General features: G+C 61.7%; 1 protein-coding gene across 1 annotated transcript in view; it reads right to left on the reverse strand.

The window, feature by feature from the left end:
• Window positions 1-14,421, reverse strand: part of PEPD (peptidase D) — a 119,522-nt gene that overhangs the window by 7,420 nt on the left and 97,681 nt on the right. Inside the window, exon 12 of the mRNA XM_023649500.2 lies at window positions 5,078-5,226. Coding sequence (XP_023505268.1) covers window positions 5,078-5,226 — 149 coding nt within the window. The remainder of the gene's footprint in view (window positions 1-5,077; window positions 5,227-14,421) is intronic.

The following is a 14,421-nucleotide window of genomic DNA, read 5'->3' on the forward strand; positions in this document are numbered from 1 at the left end:
CTCGGGGAAGGCCTTCCACACAGCACTCTTGGCCCGGAGTGGGAGTTTCTGCATGTGTGTGGTTAGCGTTGTGACAGTGATTAAACCTCCAGCAATTTGGCCCCAGTGTCTGGCCCGGATGGTGGTTACGACACCCACAGCCAGGGCAGAGGCCCCTGAAGTGTGTGGAGGTTACTGTCCTTGGGCTAGGCTATGGGGTGGGCATATGCCACAGGGCCCCCCACCGGCCAGGCCCAGACCACGTTGGGGGCAGCCCCTGGCCTGACTGCGGGGCTCCCCTCCCGCGGCAGCCCCAGGCACCTCGGAGCCCACATGACCGGCCAGAAGGCATCGGCGGTCCCCCAAGCCTGCTCACACTGGGGACGCACAGTGGGGATCACGCTGCAGGGACTGGGCGTCACGTGCCCTGCCTCCCTCCCACCTCCAGCAAGCACATCTGTCTCCTCTTCCCCAAAGCATCTTGACCCCTTGCGGGTCCCCACCTCTCCTGGACCTCGGCCCGGGTTTCTCCCCGGCTCTTGCAATGCCTCATCCCCCACGGCCTCCTGCATAAAGTCAAATACCAGAGTCGTCTCTTTAGCACATGGGTCAGACTGGCCCCACCCTGAGGACAGAGCCCCGAGTTCCTCAGCCTGGCTTTGCTCTGCAGCCTCATCCCTCACCCGCTCCTGGGTCAGTGCCTCAGTGCTGGCACTCCCCTTCCCTTCCACCTGCTGTTCCCTGAGTCGGGACCACGCCTCCAAGGGCCTCACCTTCCCAGACTCACTCCCATCCCTCCCACGGGCCTGTGTTGAGGCTTTCTCCAGGAAGCCCTCCCTGACTGCTCCTTGCTGTACTGCCAGAGCTCCTCCTGCCACAGTGTAGCACTGCACTGCCACAGCTGTGGCTGGACGCAGCCTCTGAGCCCAGAGAGGGAGAGGCCTGTGCCCTGCTCCAGCCTGGTAAACATGTGGCCTTAGCAGGAACCCCAGGCTCCCTCCTGGCATGACCCGAAAGTCGGGTGTGCCCGACCCTGCTCCTCCATGCAGTCAGATTCCAGGGAGGCAGGGTAGCTTCTGGGTCTGCACCCCACCCTTGTGCCCCAGTATGTGTCCAGAGTGGCCCTAGGTCACCAGCTGTCCTTCTGTGCCCACCTGGTCCTCCTCAGGCCACACCTCCTGATGGGCCGGGAGCCTGCTGGGCCTGCTGCTTGGGCCAGCTCCTCAGAGCCTTAGCAGCATCCATCACTGCCTTGAGGCCTCCTGCCCAGAGTGTGACAGCCCTGGGGTCTCTGAGGCCCTGAGCCGAGCCAGCAAGGCAGCAGAGGGCCCCTCGAGCTGCATCCTCACAGACACATCCAAACAAAGAGCTCACTTCATCTGAAGACAATGGCCCTCAGGGGATGATGTGTGCGCCAGGCCCTGGGGGTGCAGGCGGGAAGGTTCAGGGCTGGGGTCCTGGGGCAGGCTTGTGGGCCGCAGGGAGCTGCCTGGCAGGCTGAGCTGGCGCTGGGCTGAGGGCCTCCAGCCCACACCACTGTAGACCCGTCTGCTGCCAAGACCTCTGGGGACCCACTCACCCTGTGGAAGGGCAGGGGGCAGCGTGTGCCTGGGCTGTAGGCGCCTCGATGCTGAGCCGAGCGTGGCTGCCTTGCGCAGTCTCTGCATGGTCCCCCCTGCCTGGCAGACAGCTCTGAGGGAGTAAAGGTCAGGGAGGGCGGGAGCTCGCCCACCATCCTATGGCCAGCAGCAGGGACATGGGCCCTCGCTGTTCTGGCTCCTGCCCCAGAGGTCATCTGCGGTCTGGGTGGCATGCTGTCCCCGTACCTCTGTCTACCAGACCCTGGGTTCTGTGTCATCTTTAAGGAGAAGCCTGAGGGGAGCCCAGCCCCTGCCCGGGAGGGAGGCAGAACCGGCAAGGCATCCCAACCATGAGCCACAGGAGACACGTGGTGGGCCATGCGGGCCACCTGGGGCCGCCCCTGCCAGGCACACCCCTGCCCTCCCCACAGTGCCTCCTCCCCTCAGGAGGACCGGGGCCCATTGGCACACTCTCTGGTGCCCATGTGACACGGTGCTCTGCACAGGGTAGGCTGCCTGCCCTGACAGAAGCCATGGAGAGCTTCGATCCCCCCCAGCCAGAAGCCAGCGCACAGCTGTGGCATCCAGGCCCTTTCCGTGGGGCCAGCATGGGTGGCATTCTTCCATGTGCCACCGCTGCCTGGCCTGGCCCTGTCCACCCTCTGAGGGAGCTCAGTGCTCCTTCCCTGGCTATCTCTGAGTGACAGTGAGGGACGCTCCCCTCTGACCTGAGGACTGGAGGCCAAGGCCTGCCTTCCTCAGACCCTGGGGCCATACCTCAGGATCCAGCATATCCTGACATCCCTCTCTGCTCTGCTCTGGGCGGCTTGCTGTGACCCCGCTGCCTTTATTTACTCTTCCCTGCAAGGTCACAGGAAGCAGCCATGCAGTCTCAGCGGGAGTTTGGCTTGGCCCAGGAGCCGAACCCACAAACCAGGGGCATTTCCGCTAGGACAGGGCATGGGGCTGCCCTGGCCGCGGCCTCCTTGCTGCTATGGGGAGGCGACCTGCCCCCATCTGAGAGCAGCTCTGTGGGCCCAGGAGCCACCCTGTGGGGCCCGCACTGTGTGAGGCACTGAGGGAGGCAGACTTGGCCCGCGGCCACGATCTCCAAGAATGGGCGGTAGAGGTGGGGGCGTACTGTGGGGCATCTGCTCCATCCCGCACACAAGGGAACTTCGAGGCCCCAGTGCAGACCCAGCCTGTGTCCACTGTGTGCTGGCAGGACCACCCCACACAGTTTGCAAAGACGCTCAGCTGAGCCCGGTCCGGCTGGTCCCGAGGCCTTGTGGCTGCCCCAAGAGGGGCATGGCCAGGCAGCCCCATGGGACCAGGGTGACAGGGTGAATGCTGGGACATGGGGCCCTCGGGACTTGCCTGTGGGCTTGGCCACCTTCTGGGCAGAATTGGGGTTGCTTTGTTGGCCGACTGATCTGGCCAGGACACCAGCTGAGAAGGTGCCACACACACAGGCCCTGCCCGACCCCAGGAGGCTTTCCTGGGGGTGAGCGGCAGGTGGGTTGGCCAGGCCTTGAAGCCTGGAGCTCAGAGGTGAGCAAAGAGCCCCAGAGGACTCAGTGTCCTTCCGAAGCTCCGCCTGCCCAACATCCTGCCAACCTGCTCTCCTCAACCGCCGGCCACGCCTGGGCTCCCTCTGCCTGCCCCGTCGTCTCCAGGGTGGAGTGTGGCTCGGGTGCAAGCAGGCCCACTCCGCCCTCTGAGAGACCTGCCATGGGGCGTGGCTACACAGGGGTCTGGGGGCTCACGGTGGGCTCTGGCCCCTCTTAGCCCTCCCTGGCAGCATGGCTCGGCTCTGACTGGCTCCACTGGGAAGTGGGGCGCTGGCCCCTTCCAGCCCAGGGCCTGGACCTCCTGGACATCTAATTCACACCTGTCTGCACAGGTGAAGAGTCCACCAAAGGGAAAGGGGATGCGATCTGCTCAACCTCCACCATGACTGCAGTACAGGGCGGGGCGTAAGGCGGAGGGCCTCCTTGGGGCCGGGAGCCACAACCCACCCTCCAAGCCAGTGCTGTTCGCTCCGTCTGAAACACTCGTCATTTAGATGACCCATGCCCTCCACAACTGAGCAAAAACTCCTCCTCCGGATGGACGGAGGGCTTAAGGAGAGCAGGAGGCGGCGTGGCAGCCGCTGGAGCAACTGCTGCACCAGGTGGGGTCTCACAGGACAGCGGGTGCAGTCCGGGGTCTAAAGGCCAAAAGGGATAAAGGCCCCTGGTGAGCACTCCCCTCCTCCCACGCCCCCAGCCTGTGGTCTGGCTCCCTCCTTGCACCTCCCCATGGATTTACAAGCACCCATGAATCCACATTCTCACTGTCCCCTTTTCTTTTGCACAAAAGGGGGCCGCTGGCCGCCCCATCGTCACTGTTGTGTCTTTAGCAACAGTCTGTCCTGGAGGTTTCCTGTAGTAACCTTCAAGGAGACTCCTGCTTTTTAAACAATTAGCACAAGACGCTGTCTTCTTCCACAGCCGATAAACCAGGCAGATCCAATCAACGCTGCCACCCCATCAGGAGCTCCACTTCTGGGTTCTCCTTCCTTGTCTTCCTTTTGGGGCACATCTGAGTTCCCTGTCCTGGGACTCATTTGGTCACTAAGCTCTGTTCACGCTAGGCAAGGAGGGTGCGGGGCTGGAGCCTGGCGTGCCCCCAGCATCCCTTCATGGCTCCCTGGCCTCTGGTGGGGGCTCTCAGGGCTGGACAGGGGGCCATCCAGAAAGCCCTGCTCACAGTTCACTTCTCAAAGCGACAGCTGCTGAGGACCCCTGCAAAACAGCCCCTGGCCGGCAGCCACGGCTAACTTATCCCAATGACTCGCCGTGGGGCCACAGGGGCTGTGAGCCAAAGGCCGGGCCGCCAGGTCCTGGGCCCACAGGAGGCCACATCCTGGGGCTTTGAGAGTTCCGGGGCTCAGAACCCTTTCTCCTTTTTCTTTTTTCAAATCAAGACTCCATGGAGGATGCAAATCTGACTGCTGGTCTCCCTGATTTCAGTCTGCACTCCAAGTTCAGCCTTCAAGACATGTCACGCCAGGTCCTCAGACGACCCCAAAGCCTCTGGTCACCATTTCCCAAACCCAGGAGACACACTCGGCCCTGCCAAATGCAGCCGCAGTCACCGGCCCTGAACAAGAGGGTGCCCATGTGCACCAGATGCCCGTGTGCAGAGCTCCCAGAGTGGACTCTGCTTCGGGACAGGGCAGGGGCCATGCTGACATCCCAGGGGCCAGTGTGGGCAGGGGGACATGCAGCTGCAGGAGGTCGGATGGGACGTGGGATGACCCTGGGCTGTGCTGCCCGATTCCCAGCTCTGTCCCTGCCTGGTGGTCAGCCCACCTCCCTAACAGTGACCCTGGGGACCGACACCATCAGGGCATTATGGGCCAGGCGAGTGAGGGAGGGATGGATGTGGGTTGTAGGGGGCAGCACCCACTTCTCAGAGATGCCCTGCCGCCCGGCACCCCACCAGGCGGTCCTCTCCGTGGGCCCCGCCCTCACCTGGCTTCATGGCGCTCATGACAGCACGGCAGCTGCGCAGCACCGCCTCGTAGATGGCCTTCTGGTCTGCGGTGAACTTGCCATTGGCGGGAAAGGAGCAGGTGATGTCGGAAGAGAAGCAGTAATACTCACCGCCCATGTCGAACAGGCTGCAGGGAGAGGAGGGCCTGAGGCGGGGGGCGGAAGGGGCAGGAGGGGACACAGCCCCATGCCTCCCTCCCACTCATGGGCGGCCTGCTTGGCCCTGGACACTGCAGGGGGCTGAGCCCAAGCCCCCTTGCATCATGACCAGAGTAGGGAGCACTTTGGGACCCTCCCACCCAGTGTCTCCTCATGGCGCTCGAGCAGCAAAGGAACCTCAGGCCATCCCGGGTGACCTCTGACCCCAGAGCAGTGAAGGCTAGGGAAAGTGGGGCTGACCCTGCACACAGCCCCTGCCCTCTGCGGCCTCCACGTGCCCGGCTGTGGGGACTCACTGAGAGGAGGGAGGGGCGGCAATGTCCCCAGGCCCCCATCCGCCCCCGCATGTGTGTGAGCACTCCGACCCATCAGGGCCGCCTTGCACCCAGCACAGGGAATGGCTGCAGCCCGTGAGGTAATGCTCATGGGAGCCACACAGGGGCCCTGGGATGGATGGACACACCTGCCAGACAGGGAAAGGGGACTGAGCCACACCACCTGCCCCTCGCAGGCACCAGTGTTAGAGCGAAACCCAGTTGATGGCTCTGCTCCAGCTCTGGGGTCCCCTCGGCCACAGGAAAGCATCCCTCTCCCTTGCCCTGCTGGGGTGGGACAGCCATGCTCTGCCAGGCCCTGAGGGCAGGGCAGAGGACAGCTTTATGTCGAGTGGGGCTCTCCTGGGGCCTGGCCAGCTGCAAACCCCTTCGGGGGCCGCCGGGTGCCCCTACAGCCCCAGGTGGCAGAGCAGGGACCAGCAGGCACAGACAGAGAGAGTGGAGAGTAGGGTGACAGAAGAGGCCCGAGCTGGGAGCCATGAGCCTGCAGAGGCAGGATGGTGCTGGGACAGACAGGCAGGCCTGCTGGGTCAGGAGCCCTGCTGAGCCTGCCCTCTGGATACCCAGTGACCGGGCCCCAGGGCAGCGGGGCAGGATGGAGTGGGTGAGCTGTGCTCCCAGGCCCCTGCTGCTTCACGGTGGACCCAGGGCCCTGGCCGACCAAGGGCAGGAAAGGGAGGGCCCTGTGCACCCTCAGCAGTGGGATGGGACTGGATATGTGAGGGACTGCTGGCTCCCACTCGGTCACCCATGCCAACAGGGGACCGAACGAGAAGAGCGGGGCGCACACACTAAGCGCCTCCCCATCCTATCCCACCCAAGCACCCTAGCAGGCTGCTTGCCAGCAGGTACAGAGCAGGGATCTCCGCAGACCCTAGGCCCTTCACAGGGTCATGGCCAAGTCATGGCGGTGATGGTGACAAAACTGACTAAGGGATATGGGTCCAGCCCCCAGGATCCTGCGGCGTCTTCAGGGCCCGGGGACCACAGGGCAAGGGGGAAGGAGGAGGAGACGGGGGCTGCCTTCTGATTGGCTGCCGTCCAGCTCTGCTCACTGCCTGGCTTCACCCTCAGCTCCCCGTGGGGGGCAGTCTATAGCCGCACATGCTGGCAAATCTGAGCCGAGGAAGCCACGCCTTTCACCACAAGGGCCTCTCATTCAAACCCAAACCCTAATGGTAAACACAGCTGCTCAACAAACATTCCAGAAGCTGCCTGTGCGCCTGCCTTTGGGGGCCCCCATCCCGCATGACAGAGTGGGGGACCCTGGCCCTACGAGTGGAACAAGGAGTCAGGCCACGTAGCCTGACCAGAGCACCAGCTACTCCACACAAAGAGAGTTTTAAAGGAAGAACTTGAATGCTCAGGATGGCTGGACGCCTTGCTGGAATCCAAAGTCCCCGGCCGGGCACTTTGTAATCTCTTGTCTTTTTCCGATTGCAAAACACCATAAACAGAGTCGACAGTGCAGAAGGCCCCAGATAACACCTCAGGTGACTCTCAGGGGCGGGGAAGAGCCCCACCAGCAGGGCAGGGGAACTTCGCTTTGGGTCAAAGTCACACACTCTGGGGGACCCTGTCTGAGGCGGGCTGATGGGGGGGCTGGGCCTCACTTGAGGTGACCCGCCCAAGCCCTGCACGGGAGCCGGGAGGACGAAACAGAGAGGCCCGAGCAGGCACACCCAGGCGTCTGCTCCCAGGGCCTCCAGGTGCGACGTGATGTCTGGGCGACAGCTGTCTGTAGGTTTACCCCTGCCCAGAGCACGGCCCCCACGGCTGGCCAGGAGGGTGGGGCACATCTTAGCCCGAAACCGTGGGGAAACCGAGGCTCTCAACGCTGGTCCAGCAAAGCCCTGAGTCGGGGGATCAGCAGCTCAGACCCGGCTAGATCTAGCACTCGGCCTCCAAGGCCTCATTTTTCCACCCTTAGAATGGAGACGCCACCCCTGGTGCAGGTCGGTGTCCTCTTAGGGCCCGCAGTCGTGGGCAGCAGAGCTGCGTGGTGCCTCGGCCCAGTTCACTAGGGGAGCCGAGCTTTCCATCTGGGCTCCTCAGAGGCGACAGAGGAAAAAGGCTTGTGGTTTGTTGATTTAGAACATCCAGGAATGGCCTGAGCAGACAGGACAGAGCCAGGAGCGTGGGGGACAGAGATTCCTGGGGCCACCACATCAGAGGGCGAGCTGTAGCAGCCCCGGGCAGGAAGATCTATGGGACTCTGCTGATCTCAAAGAAAAACAGAAATTGCACTATTTAAAAAACCAGGAAGCCCACAAGAACACACGCAACACTGGAGCCCTCTGGAGCCCTCTGGAGCAGCGAAAACAAGACGCTTCCCCCGGCAGACGAGACGCCTGACCGAGTTCTCCAAACTCTCCTCAAAAACACGCAAAGAACGCGGGGTGGTGGGTGCCTGGAGCTCCTTGGCCAGCCTGGCTTTATCGCTCAGATTCCAGAAGACTTCAGCTGTACTTTTTGTTTCAAAGTCATCCGCTTTCTGGAGAAGGAAGTGGACCCCAGCCGGCCAGCTCCATCCTGCCCGGCGACGCTCGGGCACGGGGCTGACGGCTATTTTTGTGTTCTCAGTTCCCTATCTTTCTGCTCTTTTGTTGTTTTTTTAAATCCCCCTCAGAGTTCCTACACGCATCAGTGATTCAGATTCAAGCGATTCTGGAATCCAGGGACGGAAGCCATCCGTTTTATTAATCACCTCCCTCCAACTCCTCTGTGTCCACTTCATCTCTGAACGCAAACTGACAATGGAGCACTCAGTCATGCTTTGGCTCTGCCGAGAATGCAGGGTCCCTCCTCCCCGGCTGCCTGGGGACACCATCAGGGACCCTGCCATCTTTGGCCGGGAGAATGCGTGTGATAATGTAAGACATCTGGGGAGATCTTACACATCTCCAAGCAACATGCTGGCGTCTCGTTCCTCACATGTGTTCCTCTGGTTCTATTCCTGGCTGGGATGAGAGGTTCTGTCTTCCGCTGGCTCCTCACGGGCAGCCTCATGCCCGGGCTACCTGCCACCATTGGCCCGCCCAGACCCTCCTCAGGCCCCCCTCAACTCCCTGGGCCCCACTGCAGGGACCAGCCAGCCCACAGGCGGAAGGCCTACGAGATGGTTGGGCCAGTGATACAAGGCTGGGGAAGAGCGTTGAGGACACGCTCCAGCATTCAGTTGGTAGCTTCATGTTAATCTCCTGAGCTGTGGCCTGGCTCTCAGCTACCTCTCATCCAACCCTGACACTGTACATGCCCATGTGTGTGCACACGCACAGGCCTCTGCACGAGAGCAGGAGCATTTCAGACCCCAACCTGCTGCCGCCCAGTCTGCACCCCAGGCCAGGCTGGGGATCTCTGAGCAGCAGGAAACTCCCGCTTCCCTGCAGACCTCAGTGCAAGGCAGAGCGGAAGGCACACCAGTCCCCTGCCTGTTCCTGTGCCGCAGTGGGCAGCCCCTCCAGACGAGGCACACGGGCTGCCCACCTGCTCCCACCAGACCTGGGGAGCGCCAAGCCCCAGAAGTGAGCAGCAGGGCAAAGGCCACCACTCGGAACCTGGAGGCGCCCTCAGCGCCCCAGGCTGACTCAACAAGCAGACCTCTCCCTGCTGCCTTCTGGACAACCCTGCTCCCCAGCCCAGCCCCACAGCCAGCAAGCCCTGGAGCACACGGTGACAAGAGCTGAGGCCTCCTACGTGTCTGGAAAGAACCGTCGTCACCATTCTACGGATCACGTGTAGAGAAGCAGAGCACCAGTGTGGGCCCAAGTCCCCAGGAAGGACACTACACAGTACCTGGCCTGATGCGTGGTAGGACACGGCCGCTGCCCACCCTAAGGGTTGCCGCCACCACAGCACAGGGGGGCAAGGGCCGGGCGTCAGGGCCACCGCCTCCGCAGGGAGGGAGTGAGTCGGCATCACGCGCACAGCACATGCTTCATTTCACTTGTTTGGTAAGCAGTGAGTGTCCCATGATGTCTGCGAGCACCCGGGCTGTCTGGACCGGTGCTTTTCAAACTGTGGGCTGTGAAGCCAACTGAGTGGGTGCGAGTGAGAGGCATGAATTAAACAGCATGGCCAGAAAGCACGTGGGAACGGTGTCTGGTCACAATCAGGTGTATCTGCACGCACGATACTGTGTTGGGGTGTGGAGGGTGCTTCTGACTGGATGGAACGGTGACGACCACGGCCACTGGTTCAGACAGATGGCTGGCCAGGGCCTGTGCCCTCCTGAGAGTGTTCTTTTGCCCTGAAGACTGGGCATGTCCTTAAGACCATCAGGGCCTCAGGACGGCTGGCTGGTGACAACCGAGTGTTCCTCCGAGGAAACAGCAAGGGGAAGGGGTCTGGGCTGGCCTGGCATTAGGAAGTAGGCCCTGGAGATGACACCAGTTCTCCAAAGCTGACTGAGACATCAGGCACCAGGATGTGTGGGGTGTGAGGTCCCTGCCACAGCCCCTGTGCCAGCTGGGAAGAGCCCCATACTCGCTCTCTGTGAGGCTGCAGTCTGCAGACGCCAGGCAAACACAAGACCCAGCAGCTGCCAGGGGCGGCAGAATCATCCCATCCCGGCTTGTGGGATGCCAAGGGGGCTGCAGGGGCCCCAGGTGACCAGCTAGCACCTCGCAGCCCGCAGGGGTGCAGGCAGGATGCCTATGATGGAGACGCAGGCTGCTGTCCAGGGCATGATGGCTCAGGACGGAGTGGGTGAGGAGGGGGCACCCTTCCCAAGCAGTTTAAACTAATGTCTGGTCCACATCAAACCTGCAGAGTTAACAGGCAAGTAACCCGAGAGAGGGCAGGACGGAGGCAGCTGGTAAAGGTGCTGGGGGCAGGAGGAAGGTGGCCAGTTGGGAACAGAGCCTGCCTTGGCCACAAGCCCTCACGGGACTGTCTCCTCACCTGTGGGCGGACAGGACGGGGCAGCTCGGGGGCAGCCGTGTGGCAAAGGACTCTGATGCTACTTGGCTCGGAGATGTGACAAACAGCAGGAGCGGCAGCCACAGCGCCACTGCCTTCCAGGGCTCCCCAGGAGGCCTTATTTCTCTGGGCAAAGAGAAGTCAGGCTTTGGCCAGCTGTGCCCCTACCTCTGCCGGTCAGCAGGGCAAGGCCTTTGAGAGTGTGGCTTCAGGCAGACCAACATCAGGGAAAGGAGACAGAAGGGGTCCTGTCCCACGACACGCAAGAAGGGGGAGATGACACTGGCTGGCTGCTGAGCAAGGGGCTGGGACAGGCCTCTCCCTGCTGTCCAGGCTGGCGGCCCTCCCATGCTCAGAGGACCACCGCCCATGGGGAAGAGGCCAGGCACACGTCCTGAGACAACGCTGCCCTCTTCTGGCCAGAGCTGGGAGGTCCAGCTTGTCACCAACCAGCCACATCCTGCCTGCAGTTGGGCAATCCAGGCCTGGGCATCCTTAGACTGGTGTTCCAGAAGGTTCTGAGAGGGGCCACAGGGCACCCTACCCTGGGAAACACCCTCCATGCCACTTGATCTGATGCGGGGGAGAGGGAGGCGGCGGCAGGTGAGGAGGGGTATCCCAGTTGTTTTCCCAATCGGAGCCCACTGGAGGCACACCCTGGACCCTCCCAGCCCTGCCACAGGGGTGAGCCTGCCCTGCGCGCCCAGGAGAGGCAAGGAGCGCTACAAGGCTGGCCTCAGATCTGGGAGTCCAGCGCAAGAATGGGCCCGACTCCAGGGGCCCAGCTTCCCAGGGGATTTAAACCTGGATGACGGTGCTCCCCGCTGGCCCCCACTGCCTCCACCCCTCGTGTGCACTCTGTTCCAAAGCCCAGGCTGGTCGTGGGAGGGGAGGGCTCTCTGGGAGGACGACCAGGGCGGGGTCCCAGCCACATCTGGGCTCACACCCACGTGGTGGGGGCTGGTTTGCTGGGAGGGGTCTTGTGGGGCTCCCACCTTGGACGGGCATCCAACAACTTCAGAAATCACCCCTTGGGTGAGCACGCGAAGAGCACTAATTAGCAAGGGCACCACACTTTTGCAACCCTGTTTTAGAAGGTCTGCCTGCTTGCCTTAAAAATGAAAACAAAAAGCAATGAACGGCTTCTCTAGGGCACTGACCTGGTGATGCGGTTCACGGGAACCCCAAGGGACACAGTGGGAAAGGGCTCTGAGGGCCAACAGCAAAGCCCCCGGGGCCCCACCGGAGACCTGGGGGCTCTGAACCAGCCGACGGGAGGGGCCCAGGGATCTGAAGCCACACCAAAGTCTGGTTCTTCACCCTGGGACCCACGAAGGGCAAGCGGGGCAGCATCTAGCCTGAGAGAAACCGGAAGGGGCCGGAGGAGCAGGCATGGTGTGAGGAGTGGTCCTCGAAAGGCTGTTCTCAGCTCCCAGGGGACATGCCTGATGTGGAGGAAAAACCAGCCATCTAACTGATGGGCCCCAATGACAGGGTGATGACCGAGGCTGAGAGTGGCCACAGCCCAGCTCCTGGAAACTCCTGGTACTGAAGGACAGAGGCATGGAGGTGGGCCCGGCCAGTCTCACACTCCACCTGGCACACACCTAGACGACAGTTTTGGGGCTGAAAACACAGAACAGGCAGGCCACATGACTCGAGAGCCCTCTGTGAATAAACTAGGCCTGGCTGTCGTTCTGCTGGTGGCTCCCACCTCTAGTCTGTCATAAAACCAGCTGCCGGAAGGTGAGCCTCAGGCCCTGGAGCACAGGTCAGTGAGGTCCTGCCTGCAGGCTCTGGGGATGGCCACCACGCTGCAGCTCTCCCCCACCGAGGGCCACGCTATGCCAGGCTCCATGCTCTAGCATGTGGTCCTCACTATCTCTGAATCCTCCCCGAGTGAGGGGCTGTACTACCCCCAGTGACTGACACAGAGAGGGAGGCTCAGAAGTGGGCACTCAGTTGGGGGCGGGGGGCAGGGACTTGAACTGGGGACTCTGCACTCATCACACAGCCCCGCTCCTCTGAGGCTCCCCCAGTGTCGGGGCACGTCTGGGACTGCGGGGAGAAGGATGGAAAGGGCGCCCACTCCCCACCGTCTCCAGTACTGACTGCCCTGGACCAGCTCTGGCCCCCAGACAGCCCCATCACTACACGTGAAAATACCTCTGGGGAAATTTCACCCGGCATCAAGGGACGGACTCAGAGTGCATCACGCCAAGCGGGCCTGGGAACCACTGCTCTGGGACATACTCAGCTTCAGGAAAAACTCTGCACTGTGCTCCTATTTTGGTTTCATACCTTATAATAAAGTATCGTGCTTTTATGTTGGGATAACAGAGTGATTTATTATTTACCAAACCCAGTGGGCGCTTGGCAGATCAACTTCAATAAAACAATGGATTATAAATGCCGCCAGCAACCCGGCAGTAGCACTAATCAACAAAACGTGTTGCTCTAAATGCTGCATAATAAATTGACTATAACAAACTCACAATGATTCTACTGGCGACATCTCAAAGTTAGCACCGGAAAAACAAAACCACCCATTTGGGCTTGGTATTAACATCCGTGGGACTCCCTGGATCACTGTCTCTAAAGCTGCACCTGGAGACACATGCGTCACATGCTGCCCAGGAGGCCAAGGCCACAGTAGCCGGGCATGCGGGGGCCTGAAGGACACTGTGCCCTGGTCAGTCACACCCACTCATAGGGGCCACACCAGGAACACAGAGGGTGAGGACCCTCTTTGGGGCAGATAAAGAGGGGAGTGGAGCAGCTGCCACTTCCTCCGGGGTGGGCCGAGCTCATGGAGGAGAAACACTCATGGCCACATGGCCCTGGTGGCAGGGCCCTCTAACTGGCTAGAGCTGCCACTGGACAGCTGGGATCCGCTCGTGTGGCTGGGTCTGTGCCTCTGCCCGGGAACTGGGTTCCCACATTCTGTCCTCCCAGCCCAGCCTGAAAGGGCCGGAGTTAAAGGGATTAGGAGGGGTTACAGGGGTCTAGAGTCCCTGAAGAGGCCAGTTGGACTCTCCTTGGGGCCACCAGCGGCTCAGCCATGGCCCAGAAGGCGGGCCCTCCCATCTCTTTCCTTAGTCTCCAGCTGAGCCAAGTCTGTGCCAGCCAACTTGGTGCCAGACCCCGCAGCTCTGCATCTGGACCTGGTACCCTTCTGGGTCTCAGGGACCTCACCTGCACACGGTGAGGGGGATGAGGCTCCCACCTCGAGGGGTCAGGGGGAGAAGATCTACGTAAACAGACTGCCCTGGTGCCAGGCACAGGGGAGCATTCCGTCAAGGCTGCTGCACGTTCCTGGCCCTCAGGCCAGGAAGGATGTAAGACACTTGGGAGGGTGCGGTAAGCGGCAGTGCTACTGGCCCGCCTCTATGGCCACTTTGGGCGTCCCCCTCTGCACATTCCCATCCCTGCCCAGGCCCCCGGAGATAGGGCACATCGGCCCAGCACTTGTGTCCCCACCGTGTCCCTTCTGCCACTCTGTGCAGTCCTGAGAGGCATGTGCTATCTCCACTCACAGATGAGTAAACTGAGGCCCAGAGAGGGAACTAAGTGGCTTGGTTTGCTCCCAGAAGGCTGGGCTGTGCTCTCGCCAGCTACTAACCCTGGGTGAGGGGGGAGACTGCGGCCAGTCCCATGTGGCAGGGGACTCTGTGATTGCGTGGGTTTCCAAAAACACTTGGCAGTGACAGCTCAGCACACAGCATCATCTCTTGATTCACATCCCGATGGCTGTGGGCTAGGGACCCCTGGGCACAGGCGCCCCTCACGTCCTGCTGCAGGGCTGGGTTACCGGGCAACGCCAGGTCCTGGTATGGCAGGCATTACCGACACTCCAGGATGGGGCCTGAGCCCAGCGAGGCACATGGGCAGCCTGGAAAGAAGCTGACA

Source organism: Equus caballus, chromosome 10, assembly GCF_041296265.1.
Source record: "Equus caballus isolate H_3958 breed thoroughbred chromosome 10, TB-T2T, whole genome shotgun sequence".
Classification (NCBI taxonomy): domain Eukaryota; kingdom Metazoa; phylum Chordata; class Mammalia; order Perissodactyla; family Equidae; genus Equus; species Equus caballus.